At 55.3% G+C, this 15,178-nt stretch overlaps 1 protein-coding gene across 4 annotated transcripts in view; it reads left to right on the top strand.

The window, feature by feature from the left end:
* The window catches only part of GULP1 (GULP PTB domain containing engulfment adaptor 1), an 89,120-nt gene that overhangs the window by 50,807 nt on the left and 23,135 nt on the right, over window positions 1-15,178 (top strand). For all 4 annotated transcript variants that reach the window (XM_045576238.1, XM_036423203.2, XM_045576236.1 and 1 more), the window contains exons 3-4: window positions 6,559-6,627; window positions 8,509-8,570. In XM_045576238.1, the coding sequence (XP_045432194.1) occupies window positions 6,600-6,627; window positions 8,509-8,570 (90 nt within the window). In that variant the 5' untranslated portion in view covers window positions 6,559-6,599. The remainder of the gene's footprint in view (window positions 1-6,558; window positions 6,628-8,508; window positions 8,571-15,178) is intronic.

The raw sequence follows: 15,178 nt of genomic DNA, 5'->3' as shown, positions 1-15,178 counted from the left end.
TTCGGAAGCTTCTCCCATGCCCTTGGAGTGCAGGAGGAGAGCAAGGGGGTGGGGGTAGGCGGCTATAGTTATTGTTTTAATTTTACATTTTATTGATTTTTTACAGACAGACAGAGAGTTAGAAACATCGATGAGAGAGAAACATCCATCAGCCGCCTCCTGCACACCCCTCACTGGGGGTGTGCCTGCAACCAACGTCCATGCCCTTGGCCGGAATCGAACCCGGGACCATTCAGTCCGCAGGCCGACGCTCTATCCCCGGAGCCACGCCGGTGTCGCAGGCTGTAGATCTTTAGCAGGAAGTGTGCCCTCCGAGGGTCAGACGGGTCATTTCAAAGGGTCTCACTGGATTCCCGGGAGCCGTGGACAGGGCTCCCCGAGGGCAGACACACGCTTATGGAGACGGTTCCGGCCTGGGGGTGACCACCCGGGAGCTGCCGGGCTGGGAACGGATGGCCAGGCCACCTGGAGGCACCATCCCCGAGCCTGTCTGTGGACAGCGCCCCGGCACAGAATGCTGTGTTCCCGCGGGAGCCAGCTTTTCCTCCTCGCCCGGGCGTGTGGGACAGCCTCAGCCAGGACTGGATGCCAGGGGGGTTTGGTCTGAAAACATGCATGGCTCCCACCCCATGGTCCCCTAACTCACCTCGTCCACAGCTTTCTTGCCCCGGAGGCCGATCCTGGCTGCGGCAGGTTTTCTCTGAGGGGAGTGAACGGTCTGCTGGTCTCACACAGCCCCGTGCCCGCTGGTGCTAAGGGGAGGCTCTGGTTTGTTCATCCCCGAGTCCGCTGGGAGCACTTCTTAACCCGGAAAGCACCCTCGGCCTGTTTTCATGTCGCACGTTCTCCGCAGACTCCGGCAGCCCAGGTGTGTGTGACCACACGGCGCCCGCTGTCTGAGACCGAACTTGTCCATCCGCATGGTCATCCAGCCGGTACTTACTGTGCATCAGCACCCAGTGGGTGTAAAGACAGCGAAGTGTTAAACGCACAAACGAAATGGCGTTTCTAGCCCAGCGGTCGGCAAACGCATGAGTCCACAGAGCCAAATATCAGCAGGACAACGATGGACATTCCTTTGGAGAGCCCAACTTTTTAAACTTAAACTCCTTCTAACGCCACTTCTTCAGCACAGACTCGCCCAGGCCGTGGTACTTTGTGGAAGAGCCACACTCCAGGGGCCAGAGAGCCGCATGTGGCTCGAGAGCCGCGGTTTGCCGACCACCACGGGTCTGGGCCATCCTTTTTGCAATCCGTTCGGAGGTGAGAGGGCAGCAGTTGTGAGGGAGAGCACATTCCTTCAGCGGAGTCTGAGCGAGCAGAGCGTCCGCTGACACACACACCTGGATGGAGGGACGGAGAGACCTGAGCTGGAAGGGCATCTGCAAGGGGGGGAGGCGGTTGCCATGGAGGCCGCGTCCCCATCCTGGGAGCTGGGAGGGGAGGGCGCTCCTCCCTGAGGAGTCAGAGGCTTGGGAGAAGGGTGGGAGTAGGAGACTGAGGGGGGCCGAGAGGCTGCAGGGCGAACACCTGAGGCCGAGGTCAGAGGTCAGCCTGTTCTCAGGAGAGCCCGGGAAGGGCTGGCCCCAGCGGAGGGCAGTCAGAGCCAGAGCTGGGGGGTCCGGGGGCCGGAGGGCAGTTCAGCTGGGTGTGGGGAGGGGAGCCGGCGCCCCATCCAGATCAGCCAAGCCCAGGCGGGCAGCTAATGGGCGGTGCGGGGAATGGCCTAGGAGAGGCTTTGTCCGCCCCCGTCTATCTGCCCCCTGGGGAAGGGTGGGTCCTGGCGGAGCCCCAGCTGCGGGCGGGCGGGCGGGGACTTCCTGGACCGGCTGTGAGGCCCCCGCTGGGCGGCGGGTGGAGGGGAGCCCTTCCCCGGAGGAATCCACAGACCGGCCCGGATTAAAGGATCCGGTGGTCCCTCCGGAGTGGAAATGGAACCTGCTGGTGGCAGAGGCCGCAGCCTCCGGGCCCTGAGGCCCAGGGCAGGGCTGGGGGCCGAGGGGTGCCCCGCAGACCGGAGGAGGACCCGCCCGCCGCCCCGCCCGCCGGGTAAACATTGGAAGCTGCTTTAAAGATTAGATTTCCTGCCGCCAGTTTCCTCCAGGGAAGCTGGGCCTGGTGAGATGCTCTGGGGCCGGGAAGTCCTGAGGCTGCTGCCGGCTGGGGAGGAGCACTCCTCTCCTCTCTCCGTCCCTCTCTCCTCCCCCCTCGAGAAAAACGCTCCAAAGTTTCCGGAATGATTAAAATGGGGAGTCTGTCTGCGCGGTGGTGGGTGCTGATGGAATTAAGTGTCAGGACTTCCTGTACAAATCCCAGGCTGAAAGCAGCTGACATGAGCACAGGAGATGAAAATTTTAAGAAACCCTTTCAATCCCAGCAAAAAGGCAGGGCATTTGCAGCTGAAGTGCGGTTCTGAGATCATGGCTTTGCCTGTGAAGCAAGCGGAGCGGACTCTCCAGACAATGTCTGTTGTATAGATTTTAGTCTGAGGGCCATCAGCCCAAGCCTCATACACGGAGCTGGAGCTGAGCAGCCAGACTTCCTCCTCTTTCAAAGGCCTCCGGGACCTCCCAGGACCCTCCCAGGACCTTCCCCCAGGACCCTCCCCCAGGACCCTCCCTTCAGGACCCTCCCCCCAGGACCTTCCCCCAGACCTTCCCCCAGGACCCTCCCCCCAGGACCTTCCCCCAGACCTTCCCCCAGGACCCTCCCCCCAGACCCTCCCTTCAGGACCTTCCCCCAGGACCCTCCCCCAGGACCCTCCCCCCCAGACCTTCCCCAGGACCCTCCCCAGGACCCTCCCCAGGACCCTCCCCAGGACCTTCCCCCAGGACCCTCCCCCAGGACCCTCCCCCAGGACCCTCCCCAGGACCTTCCCCCAGGACCCTCCCCAGACCTTCCCCAGGATCCTCCCCCAGGGCCTTCCCCCAGGACCCTCCCCAGACCTCCCCCAGGACCCTCCCCCAGGACCCTCCCCCAGACCTTCACCCAGGACCTTCCCCAGGACCCTCCCCCCAGGACCCTCCCCCAGGACCTTCCCCCAGGACCCTCCCCAGACCTTCCCCAGGACCCTCCCCCAGGACCCTCCCCCAGGACCTTCCCCCAGGACCCTCCCCCAGGACCCTCCCCCAGGACCTTCCCCAGACCTTCCCCAGGACTTACCCCAAGGACCCTCCTCAGGACCCTCCCCAGGACTTACCCTAAGGACCTCCCCAAAGACCATGTCACCTCAGAACCGGAGCCACAGTCCCCAGAGGCTGTGGGGCCGGTGGTCGGTGAAATGGCCGAACCACAGGTCCGGGAGGCGCAGCGCTCTGGGTACAACCACAGTAAAAGGCAGAGCTGCGGGCAGGGCTCAGGGGCTGAGCATCCGCCCAGGAACCAGGAGGTCAGGGTTCGACTCCCGGTCGGGCACAGGCCGGGGTTTCCGGCTCCATCCGCAGTGAAGGGCACGCAGGAGGCAGCCGATCCATGACTTTCTCATCACTGATGTTTCTATCTCTCTCCCTTCCTCTCTGAAATCAATAAAAACCTATTTTAAGAAATAAAAAGCAGAGAAATGATGCTGTGATGATTTTTAAAATGGGGAAAATATCGAGTGGGACGTACACAAAGAACTTCAACACCTAAGGCTCAGAAGGAGCCTTGTCCTGGGTTCCTGTTGGGGCCCGGGCAGGAGACTCCTGTGTCCTGGAGCTGATGTCTGTTCAATATCGGGGGTTTATTTGCCGTCAAAATGTTCCTCTTGGCATCATTTATTTCCCGCGTGATCACCTCATTACAGAGAAAGACATTAGGCAACGAGGGAAACTTAGTGAGACAGCCCGGCTGGCGTGGCTCTGGGGTCAGGGCACAGGCCCGGGCTGCAGGCTGGATCCCGTGTGGGGCGTGCAGGAGGCAGCGGACCCGTGACTCTCTCAGCGTTGATGTTTCCCTCTCCCTCTCCCCTCCTCTCTGACACCCATAACGCATGCTGAAAAGGTGCAGGCACTGGTGGACGGGCTGGGGGATTCCCAGCAGGCCGCCGGAGCACCCAGCCCACCTGCCTCCCGGGCTCGCTCTGGCCCCAAGGACACGGACGGGGCCTTGGCTGTGCCATCTGGAGGGCCGAGCCAGGCACCTCCGGGCTGGCAGAGGGCAGAGGCTGCCTCCGCTGCCCCAGCCTCTGCACAGAGTGTTGTGGTCCTCCCGCCCAGCACTGCCATGGTGACTGCAGGTATGTGTGTGTGTGTGTATGTATGTATGCATGTGTTTAGTGAGTGAGTGAGTGAATCCTCACCTGAGGATATATCCCCCCCTTTGATTTTTAGAGCGAGTGGAAGGGACGGGAGAGTCAGAGAAACATCCACGTGAGAGAGACACATTGGCTGGTTGTCTCCCCTGAACCCCGAGGGGTGCAGGGGACCCAGCCTGCACCCAGGCACGTACTGCAGAACAGAACCAAACCCATGACCCTGCTGTCGGAGGCCCGTGCTCTAACCACTGGGCAACCGGGCCAGGGCTGGATTGTAAAGTGATTAATGGCTTATATGTGAACGGCGTTCTCATCAGTTTTTATAATAGATTAAAAAAACAACAGCTTTAACCTTGAAAGAATTCCAAAAAGAAGTTTGATTTTAAAGGCACGTGCTGAACACAATGAAACGCAGCAGCAGCAGCTGTGTTCCGGGGACTGGGCTCCGGCGTGCGGCTGAGCCACAGCGTGCTGTGACCGGGCTTTCCTGAGGGGCCGTGGCCGCGGGCTCCGCGCAGGAAACGGCCGCTCATTCACGGCCTCTCCGGGGCTTGGACTCGTCTATAAATATCTGCGCTTTTCCTCCGGCAAATCAGTTTCCAACCTGGACGTGCTGGTCTATTTAAAGAAATGGGTGCTGCCAAGACCGGTTTGGCTCAGTGGATAGAGCATCGGCCTGCGGACTGAAAGGTCCCGGGTTCGATTCCGGTCAAGGGCATGTGCCTTGGTTGCGGGCACATCCCCAGCAGGGGATGTGCAGGAGGCAGCTGATGGATGTTTCTCTCTCATCGATGTTTCTGACTCTCCCTCTCTCTTCCTCTCTGTAAAAAAATAAATAAAATATGTGTTTAAAAAATGAAAAAGTAACTTCTGTATACAATGCTTTAAAAAAAATGAAGAAAGAAATGGTTGTTGACTCCAACTTTAAAAAAACGTAAGCCTACAAAAGGTAAAATGTATGGAGTAATTAGTACAGTTGGCCTCACAGTGTTTGTCAGTGGGGTTACTGATTTTTAAATAAAATTTGGGATTAAAATGATTCATGTAATGAGTTTTGCCTTTCGTGTTTATCATGTATTTTAAATGTTTACTTAGCAAATTAAAACTTGCAGCTGGCTTTAAACTTAGAGTGATAATGTTTCAATAAATTAGGAACTACACTGAGTGGCCAGATTATGATGATCTCTGAACACATAATAATCTGGCCACTCAGTGTATATCCTACATAATAAAAGGCTAATATGAAAATTGTCTTGTCAACCAGGAGTTAGACCAGCAGGCAGGCTGGCCAACCGCCCATGTCCCCTCCCCCTGGCCAGGCTGGCCGGACCCCACCCATGCACGAATTCATGCACCAGGCCTGAATGAATGAATGATGAATGAATGAATGAATTCTTCCCTCCCTCCCTCCCTCCTTCTGCTCCGTCTGTTCCATTTTAGGTGGTGAGTGCTGTGTCTGTCTTCAGTCTCACCGCTCTTCTTTTGCAGTGACTTACCTGCCATTAGTCCCATCTGGTGTATTTTGCCCCCGCGTTGTGGTTTACAGCCCTGGAAGCTGGGGTTGGTCGCTTTTATATCTCGTCTCTGCCTCTTGCTCGCTCTGTGCGGCTTCTTGAGCAGGTGGAGTGTCTCTGAATGCCTGTGGCTGTCACTACTGTTACCATGTCCTTCTTCTGGATCAGTTCTGATGGATTTTTTTCTCCCCATTTTTTTTCTTCTTCTTTGCATGCCTGATTGTTGTTGTTTTTTAGTTGCCAGAAATTGTGGATTTTATCACGTTGGGTATTGCCTATTTTCATAGTTTTTAAAATATTTTTGAACAAAATTTTGGGGTATAGTGAAGTTCCTTGGAAAAGGTTTCATTTGGGGGCCCTGTTTTTAAGATTTGTTAAGTATCATTTGTTTTAGTTTTCATGTTTTTCTTCGTGTGACATAAGACAGCTGCTAGTCGATCTAATTGGTGTCCTGTGGGGTGTGACGTGTCCCTCCCTCGCTGCTGGCTCAGTGTGAGCAGCCGGCCCTGTTCTCCATGGGCTCTCCGTGGCTCTGTTCCCAGCTTTAGTCTGCTTATTAGATTTTCCCCTCCAATTTGCAAATAAATATAATTAGTGGCAGATGCGCCGTAGGGAAAAAAAATAAAGAAAATGTAGGAATTCTGGAGGAGTCTTACCTGCTGGGCCACCATACATCTGAGTACTGGTGTTTGTTCTTCCCCCGTGTCCTTTGGGAGATGGTTTGTAAATATTTTAAAAGTGTTCAGTGCATTCGCTTAAAAGCGTTTGGTCAGCACGTCTTCGCTGACTCTTAATTTCTTGTTTTCACAGGTACACCGTGTGCTGGGGTGAGCTCGCCGCTGGCCCCCACCATGAATCGCGCCTTCAGCAGGAAGAAAGGTGAGTGTGTCCACCCAGAGGGAAGCCATAGTACATGCTGAGAACTGGGAGTTGAGGGACAGCCCTAGAGAATACATCTGCTCCATCTGTCCGACGACCAGCCCCAGCACGCAGTGTGTCTGTCTGATGACCAGCCCCGGCACGCAGTGTGTCTGTCCGATGACCAGCCCCAGCACGCAGTGTGTCTGTCTGACGACCAGCCCCAGCACGCAGTGTGTCTGTCCGATGACCAGCCCCAGCACGCAGTGTGTCTGTCTGACGACCAGCCCCAGCACGCAGTGTGTCTGTCTGATGACCAGTGTCTGTCCGACGACCAGCCCCAGCACGCAGTGTGTCTGTCCGATGACCAGCCCCAGCACGCAGTGTGTCTGTCTGACGACCAGCCCCAGCACGCAGTGTGTCTGTCTGATGACCAGTGTCTGTCCGACGACCAGCCCCAGCACGCAGTGTGTCTGTCCGACGACCAGCCCCAGCACGCAGTGTGTCTGTCCGACGACCAGCCCCAGCACGCAGTGTGTCTGTCTGACGACCAGCCCCAGCACGCAGTGTGTCTGTCTGACGACCAGCCCCAGCACGCAGTGTGTCTGTCTGACGACCAGCCCCAGCACGCAGTGTGTCTGTCCGACGACCAGCCCCGGCACACAGTGTGTCTGTCCGACGACCAGCCCCGGCACGCAGTGTGTCTGTCCGACGACCAGCCCCGGCACGCAGTGTGTCTGTCCGACGACCAGCCCCAGCACGCAGTGTGTCTGTCCGATGACCAGCCCCGGCACGCAGTGTGTCTGTCCGACGACCAGCCCCAGCACGCAGTGTGTCTGTCTGACGACCAGCCCCAGCACGCAGTGTGTCTGTCTGACGACCAGCCCCAGCACGCAGTGTGTCTGTCTGACGACCAGCCCCAGCACGCAGTGTGTCTGTCCGACGACCAGCCCCAGCACGCAGTGTGTCTGTCTGATGACCAGCCCCAGCACGCAGTGTGTCTGTCTGATGACCAGTGTCTGTCCGACGACCAGCCCCAGCACGCAGTGTGTCTGTCCGATGACCAGCCCCGGCATGCAGTGTGTCTGTCCGACGACCAGCCCCAGCACGCAGTGTGTCTGTCTGCTGACCAGCCCCGGCACGCAGTGTGTCTGTCCGATGACCAGCCCCAGCACGCAGTGTGTCTCTCTGATGACCAGCCCCAGCATGCAGTGTGTCTGTCTGATGACCAGCACCATGTTTTATATTTCTATCAAGAATATACAATCCAAATTAGTTTTAGCGTCTCCTGTCCTTTTAGTTACTTTTATTTCTAATATTCCATTGCTCTAATCTAAAACATTTCAAATCGAGATTGTTTATATAAAAAACTGCTGGTAGGAGAGTCACCATTAACGTTTCTGCAAGCTCAGATTAAAAATGCATCCTAATGTCATATTGATTTCTAAATGGACCCAGTGGGTAGACTTATTTCTGTTTTATATAAATGCAATTATTGATTAATATTCAAATTCACCTTTTTTTAAATTGTCCATTCTTTGCTAAATAGTGAGTCGGGAGAAAATGACTCTTTTCATTGGAGAATTAAGAAACATCACCTGTAATTTATGAGAGTAAAATGAGAGCATTATCACCAAATTAATCACATAATTGGCGTAATTACTCACGGCCCTGGGGGCGCAGTCACATTGGCATGGTTTGAAAACCCTTAGAGAGAAGCGGACCTTTAGATCAGAAAGGGTGTGTGACTCTCCCGCGCCCTGTCTTCCCTCTGCCCCGGGAGGTGCTCAGATCCCACACACACACACACACACACACACACACACACACACACACACGTGCTGACGGGACCAGCGCCCTCAGCACCCAGGCGGGAGCTAACCTGTGTGTTCTTCATTGCAGACAAAACATGGATGCACACGCCGGAAGCTCTATCCAAACACTACATCCCCTACAACGCCAAGGTAACGTGGTTCCTGGACTGTCCCCGCGTTTGGCTTGTGCATTTATGATGACGTTAGCTGTTCCTGGTTGACCTTAGAGTGTGTGTATGCATTGGCATTTCCAGGCACATGACCCCGAGGAAAGTCTGCCTGAATGAAGTCACTCTGTGGGACCTGGGATAGGAAAGCTCTTTTCCTCTCCAATAAGGGATTTTTAAAGAGATACCCTTTGCGGTTTCTGTTTATGGTATGCCTGCGTTGCCTTTGAATGATTTAGGTTATTGCTAAAGTGATTTGCCGAATCAGGGCCTGCAGGAAATAAAATAACCCACAAATTGGTGTCCTTTAAACATCATAATGTTGCGTTACTCAGAAAAATGTAAAAACTAACCCGGAATGAGGGAAATGAGCTGCAGTGTTAATGAAGGTAATTTTTCATGCCAGGAAGGGAACACACAGAGCTTCAACCATTAAGGGGGAAAAAGTCATTTTTTGGTGAAGCTTTTGTTCAGTTGCTGCATTTTAATAAATAGAAGCAACCTATACTCAGCGTCTTCAAAGATTTGGTTCATGTTGGAAAACTGGAGGAGTGAATGCAATGAACGAAATAGTCTTTAAAGAAAGGTGTTACTGCCCGGCTGGTGTGGCTCAGTGGTGAGCGTCAGCTTGTGAACCAGGAGGTTGCCGGTTTGATTCCTGGTCAGGGCATGTGCCCGGGTTGAGGGCTCGAGGGCTTGATCCCCGGTAGGAGGTGTGCAGCCGATCAATGATTCTCTTTCATCGATGTCTCTCTCCCTCCCTCCCTCCCTCCCTCTCCCTTTCCCTCTCCCTCTCACTTCCTCTCTCTCTAAAAATGGATAAGAACATATGTATATTTTTTTAAAAGGTATTGTTTTGGTGTTAGTGAGCACCAAACCTGAGACAGATGTCAGAGCCATCCGTTTGGCAGGGCCGGGAATGAGTGAAGAGTGAGTTTGGGAGTGTGAGGGTGTCAGGCTGAGGGGCTCCCCCGGGGAGGCAGAGTGGGGAGAACCGAAAGCGATGAGATCATTTCCATGGGAGACTTGGAGAGTTTGTGTTAGCAGACCGGGTGCTGGGACGGAATGAGATCGGGCATGGGACATTATTTCAGGAAAAGCGTTTTTAGAAATTCATGGGACAGAAAGTCGATGAGGCGTAATGGAGCCGCTCTGGAGGGCTGGCCGGTCTGAGTCAGCAGAGGACCGAGTCACAGCCCCCCGGACCCCCCCAGTGCTCCCCAACGGGGGACCTGCAGAGAGCAACTGTGGCTTTCTGCTGACTTTGCAGAAAAAAGGAAAAAAAGCTTTACTATATTTTCTCTGGCCCTAACCGGTGTGGCTCAGTGGATAGAGCGTCGGTCTGCGGACTGAAGGGCCCCAGGTTCGACTCCGGTCAAGGGCATGTGCCTTGGTTGCGGGCACATCCCCAGTGGGACATGTGCAGGAGGCAGCTGGTGGAAGTTTCTCTCATCGATATTTCTAACTCTCTGTCCCTCTCCCTTCCTCTCTGTGAAAAATCAGTAAAATATATTTTTTAAAAAACATTTTCTCTGTAAAACCACGGCACTTGAAATCCTGTCCGCTCTGAATGGCTCTGTGTGTTCGCGTGGGGGTCGGATTGCCATGACTTAGCACGGAAAGCTGAGTGACCTGACGGGGGAAACTGAGGTGGGAGGACCCTCCTCCCCACAGACGGCCTATCAGCCCGTGAGGAACTGTAAGAAAACCACAGGAAACAACCTAAAACCACCCCGTGGAGAGCGACATGCTCTGTTTGTGTGACACCATTACTGATGGCGGTGGACTTCCTTCCTTCAAGGGAAAGTAACCGCGGATTACACATTTTTATTTTATAAAAGATCGAAAGGTCTCATGCTGAAAAAGGGTTTCTGTAGGGCTGAAAGGTTTCAATTAGAACTCCCTTTTAAAATATGTATTTTGCCAAAACCGGTTTGGCTCAGTGGATGGAGCATCGGCCTGCCGACTGAGGGGTCCCAGGTTCGATTCCGGTCAAGGGCATGTACCTTGGTTGCGGGCACATCCCCAGTAGGCGGTGTGCAGGAGGCAGCTGGTCGATGTTTCTATCTCTCTGTTCCTCTCTCTTCCTGTCAGTGAAAAAATCAATAAAATATATTAAAAATATATATACATATTAAATATATATATATGTGTGTGTGTGTATATATATATATATATATATATATATATATATGTATTTTATTGATTCCAGAGAGGAAGGGAAAGGGACAGAGAGATACAAACATCAATGATGAGAGAGAACCATGGATCGGCTGCCTCCTGCACACCTTCTACTGGGGACCAAGCCTGCAACCTAGGCATGTTCCGGGAATCGAACCTGGGACCCTTCAGTCTGCAGCTGACGCTCTATCCACTGAGCCACACCGGCCAGGGCCCGTTAGAACTACCCTTAACTTGAACGCTGGGTCTCTGGGACCGTGGAGACCTGCTGGCCCGTCAGAAGCTGCCTGAGCTGCAGGCGGGTGACACTGTGCGTCGCCTCCTGTGAGTGCTCAGCCGCTGCCTCCCTCCGCACGGAGCAGATGCCGGCCTGGGCCCGGGCCTACAGCCCGCGGAGAAGCACAGACGCCGACGCGGACCCTGGTGGTCGGGGGGGAAGCTTTACCCGTGAGGAGCTAACGAGGGCGCACGGTACGCAGTGTGGCCCTGAGGATCCGGGCAGGAGAAGGGAGTCCTCACAGCCCCGTGGGCTCAGGTGCTCAGAGTGTCCGGGGACTGCGGTAAGCCCTCCAGGGGATGCTCACGCTGGCTGCGGATCAGCAGCAGCAAGTTAGGATCTCGGAAATAAAGATCTGCAGCCGTGTTCTCGCCCACAGTCACCCGTCCGTGCCTGTCAGGTCACCGCCTGCTTTTCAGTGAAAACAGAGCGATTTCAGGATTGAGTCGGTGCGTGTATTTTCCCATCAAGCCAGCTAGACAAGGAGTTGCCACGGCATGCCACAACATGCTTAACCAAGAAAGGGTTAAAAAGCAGGTAACTTAGCCAAAACCAGTGTGGCTCAGTGGATAGAGCGTCGGCCTGCGGACTGAAAGGTTCCAGGTTCAATTCTGGTCAAGGGCAAGTACCTTGGTTGCGGGCACATCCCCAGTGGGGGGTGTGCAGGAGGCGGCTGGTCGATGTCTCTCTCTCATCAGTGTTTCTAGCTCTCTGTCCCTCTTTCTTCCTCTCTGTAAAAAATCAATAAAATATATTTTTTAAAAAGTAAGTAGCTTACTTGAAACCAGTGCTGTTTATAAAGGGGTGTGCGTGGGGTAAAGCTTTCCCCCAGGCGCAGGTGCTGCGGTGAGAAAATAGCACGTGTTAATACCTGATGTGTTCATCAGAGATAGGAGGGAGAACAAGAGCGGGTGCAGTTCTTTCTCAGAAAACGAATATGCGGCGCACCATCCTGTATACGCGCAGGGAAGATTTTTATGTGACTTGGAATTAGCTCCACTAATCAGGTTATTAAGTTTTCGGACACAGCCCGATGGAGGCATACAGGCCTGTGCTAATACCAGGATTACACGTCCAAACGGCAGCTGCGAAACGCTCCCAGAAGCAGCCCAGGAATCTGAAGATTTATTTTTTTAAAGGCCGAGGGAAATCAAATCAAATCAGCAGATACGAGGGTTACGGCGAACTAATTACACATCGCAGCGATGACGAAGAGGTGCTGATTAGGGATGATCGCCTTCAAGTGCTGAGAAAACACAAAAAGAGTTGTCTTTAAAAAGAAAAAGACGGCGTGGCTCAGTGGCTGAGCATCAACCCGTGAACCAGGAGGTCAGGATTCGATTCCCCATCAGGGCCCAGGCCCGGGCTGCCGGCTCCGTCCCCAGTGGGGGGCGTGCAGGAGGCAGCCGATCCATGATTCTCTCTCATCACTGATGTTTCTCTCTCTATCCTTCTCCCTTCCTCTCTAAATATATATATATATATATATATTTTTAATTTTTTTTAAAGAAAAAGACAGGGAATAAAACGTAAGCTGACTGACTACGTGCGGTGAGCGGTGGACTGAGAGTGCCTGCTGCCGGAGCAGGAGGAGAGCTGGGAGCCGGGAGGCTCAGGCTCAGCTCATGAGAGGAATCAGGGTGTGAGCTCCCTCAGCATCTGGCTGCTGGCAGAGCCTCCCCAAAGCTTTCCACCTCCCCCTGCCCTCCCGCGGTCACTCAGCCAGGCCGCCGGCTCCCGCAGAAGCACTTCAGCGCCATCGGTAAACTCTGCCGTTTCTACAAAACAGAAGCAGAGGCAGGCCCCGGCCCTGTGGAGGGTGATGGGTCACAGCCCTGTGTCCAGCATCGCTCAGGCTCTGGGTCCGAGGAGCCGGCTCCCTGCAGCACGGGGGACCGTCTCCCGCTGGAAGCAGGCCTTCGTGCCTGCCTGCGGCGCCTCTGCCCGGCCCTCCGCAGGGCGGGGACATCCACCCACATCGCACAAAGAGGAAGCTGCTCTCCGAGGTGACATTTACAGCCCCATCGAGGGGCAGAGCCAGGACCGAGGACCTTTGGTGGCTCTGTTCGTCACTGTGTCCAAGACCCAGCCAGTGCCTGGCCCACAGTAGGTCTCCAGTGAGCATCTGTTCACTAACACAGCCTGCTCTGGTGCAGAGCCTGCTCCCCCTAGGCACACAGTAGGTCTCCAGTGAGTATCTGTTCACTAACACAGCCTGCTCTGGTGCAGAGCCTGCTCCCCCTAGGCACACAGTAGGTCTCCAGTGAGCATCTGTGAGCTAACATGGCCTGCTCTGGTGCAGAGCCCGCTCCCCCTAGGCACACAGTAGGTCTCCAGTGAGCATCTGTTCACTAACACAGCCTGCTCTGGTGCAGAGCCTGCTCCCCCTAGGCACACAGTAGGTCTCCAGTGAGCATCTGTGAGCTAACATGGCCTGCTCTGGTGCAGAGCCCGCTCCCCCTAGGCACACAGTAGGTCTCCAGTGAGCATCTGTTCACTAACACGCCTGCTCTGGTGCAGAGCCCGCTCCCCCTAGGCACACAGTGGGTCTCCAGTGAGCATCTGTTCACTAACACGCCTGCTCTGGTGCAGAGCCCGCTCCCCCTAGGCACACAGTAGGTCTCCAGTGAGTATCTGTGTGCTAACATGGCTGCTCTGGTGCAGAGCCCGCTCCCCCAGGCCTCCCGGGGCCCCTGCAGGAAGGAGGGAAGGGATGTCCACAGCCAGGCCGGACGCCGCCTCCGCCTGCTGTGGATCCGGGCTTGTTCGTTTGCTCCTTCCCGGCCTGCGCGGGCCTCTCTGCGTCCAGGAGGGAACCCCGGGGACAGCCGCTCCCGGATGCCGGAGCAGCAGCCTCGCGGCGTTCCAGCCACGCCAGCGACAGCGGGCGTTAAAGGGCGGGCACGTCTGCGTTTCGGGGTCCGCAGCCCGCACCCGGTTTCACTCGCAGGAGCGGTGCCGGCCAGAGAGGTAGGCCTTCCTCCCTTTGTCGCGAAAGGAGGGCATGGTGTGAGCCGGACAGCCCCGCGGGGAGGTCCTCCCCGGTGGCTGAGGGTCCGAGCACACCGACCTGCAGCCGGAGACCTCGCCCGCGGGATTGCTCGCGGGAACCGGTCCTGTTGCCGGCCTGTAGATGGCGCACCCAGGAGGCTGTAGGAGGGGAGGGCGGAAGGGCCGGAGAAACACACAGGCCTCCTGGTCGCGGACCCGGTGACATCTGGTCCTTGGTCACTGCTGGGTCCCTGGAGCCTAGGATTGCACCTGACGCCCAGGAGATGCCCTGCCAGTGCTTTAGAAACAGTGCAGGATGCAGAAATGGAGATGATGATGATGATGCAGAATGCATATTTTTGAAAGGCACTAGGGTACAGAAATAACGAGTGATGATGGTGGTGGTGGTGATGAATAACAAATTACTGTGCGCGCCAGCACGGCCACGGGTGAGCCTGAGCCTGAGGAAGGGCGGTGAAGGATTGAAGAAAAGATGGGAAGAGAATACGGCTGGGGCCCGGTGGGTCTCCCGTGCCCGGACGACAACACAGAAGACCCAGCCTGCAGGCCAATGCTCTATTTTACAATCTGATTACAACAAGGGCAGACTAACATGTATGCAAATGTTCTTGCTGCACCTCCCACAGCCCATTAGCTGCTTAGAAGGGATTAGGGAGGACGACAAGGTCAGGCTTCATTATGCCAGGAGAGCTCTGCCATCCAGGCGGGGACTGGTTTGTGTCCCTGCCCCAGGTCAGCCCCAGGCTTGGCCCTAGAGCCACTCTGAACAGATTATAATTCAGTTTCTCAAAGGGGAGATGCTACGGCCGGATAGGAGGGGTGTTTAAAGAATGTCTTCTCCATCAGGGGAGAGACAAGGCTGGGAGAAATCAGAGGGTCTGTGATGTAACAGGGACTTCTCCAGAGAAACGGCTCCGTGCACAGAGGTGGGGACACAGGCAGACCGGGGGCAGTTGCTTTGTGGAGCTTGAAGTCTGAAGTAAAACGGTGGCAGTGTGTGCTGCGTTGCCCAAACCTGAAGGCCCATGAACGTGAAGAATACGATGTGGACATTCATCGTCACTGTCAGTGGTGACCCCGGAAACTGAAATCGTGGGTAACGGTACTGACCAAGGAAGGAA

Source organism: Pipistrellus kuhlii, unplaced genomic scaffold (genome assembly GCF_014108245.1).
Source record: "Pipistrellus kuhlii isolate mPipKuh1 unplaced genomic scaffold, mPipKuh1.p scaffold_m20_p_79, whole genome shotgun sequence".
NCBI classification, from domain to species: Eukaryota; Metazoa; Chordata; class Mammalia; order Chiroptera; family Vespertilionidae; genus Pipistrellus; species Pipistrellus kuhlii.
Note: the sequence above shows the minus strand (reverse complement) of the source record. Positions and strands in the feature narration are given on the sequence as shown.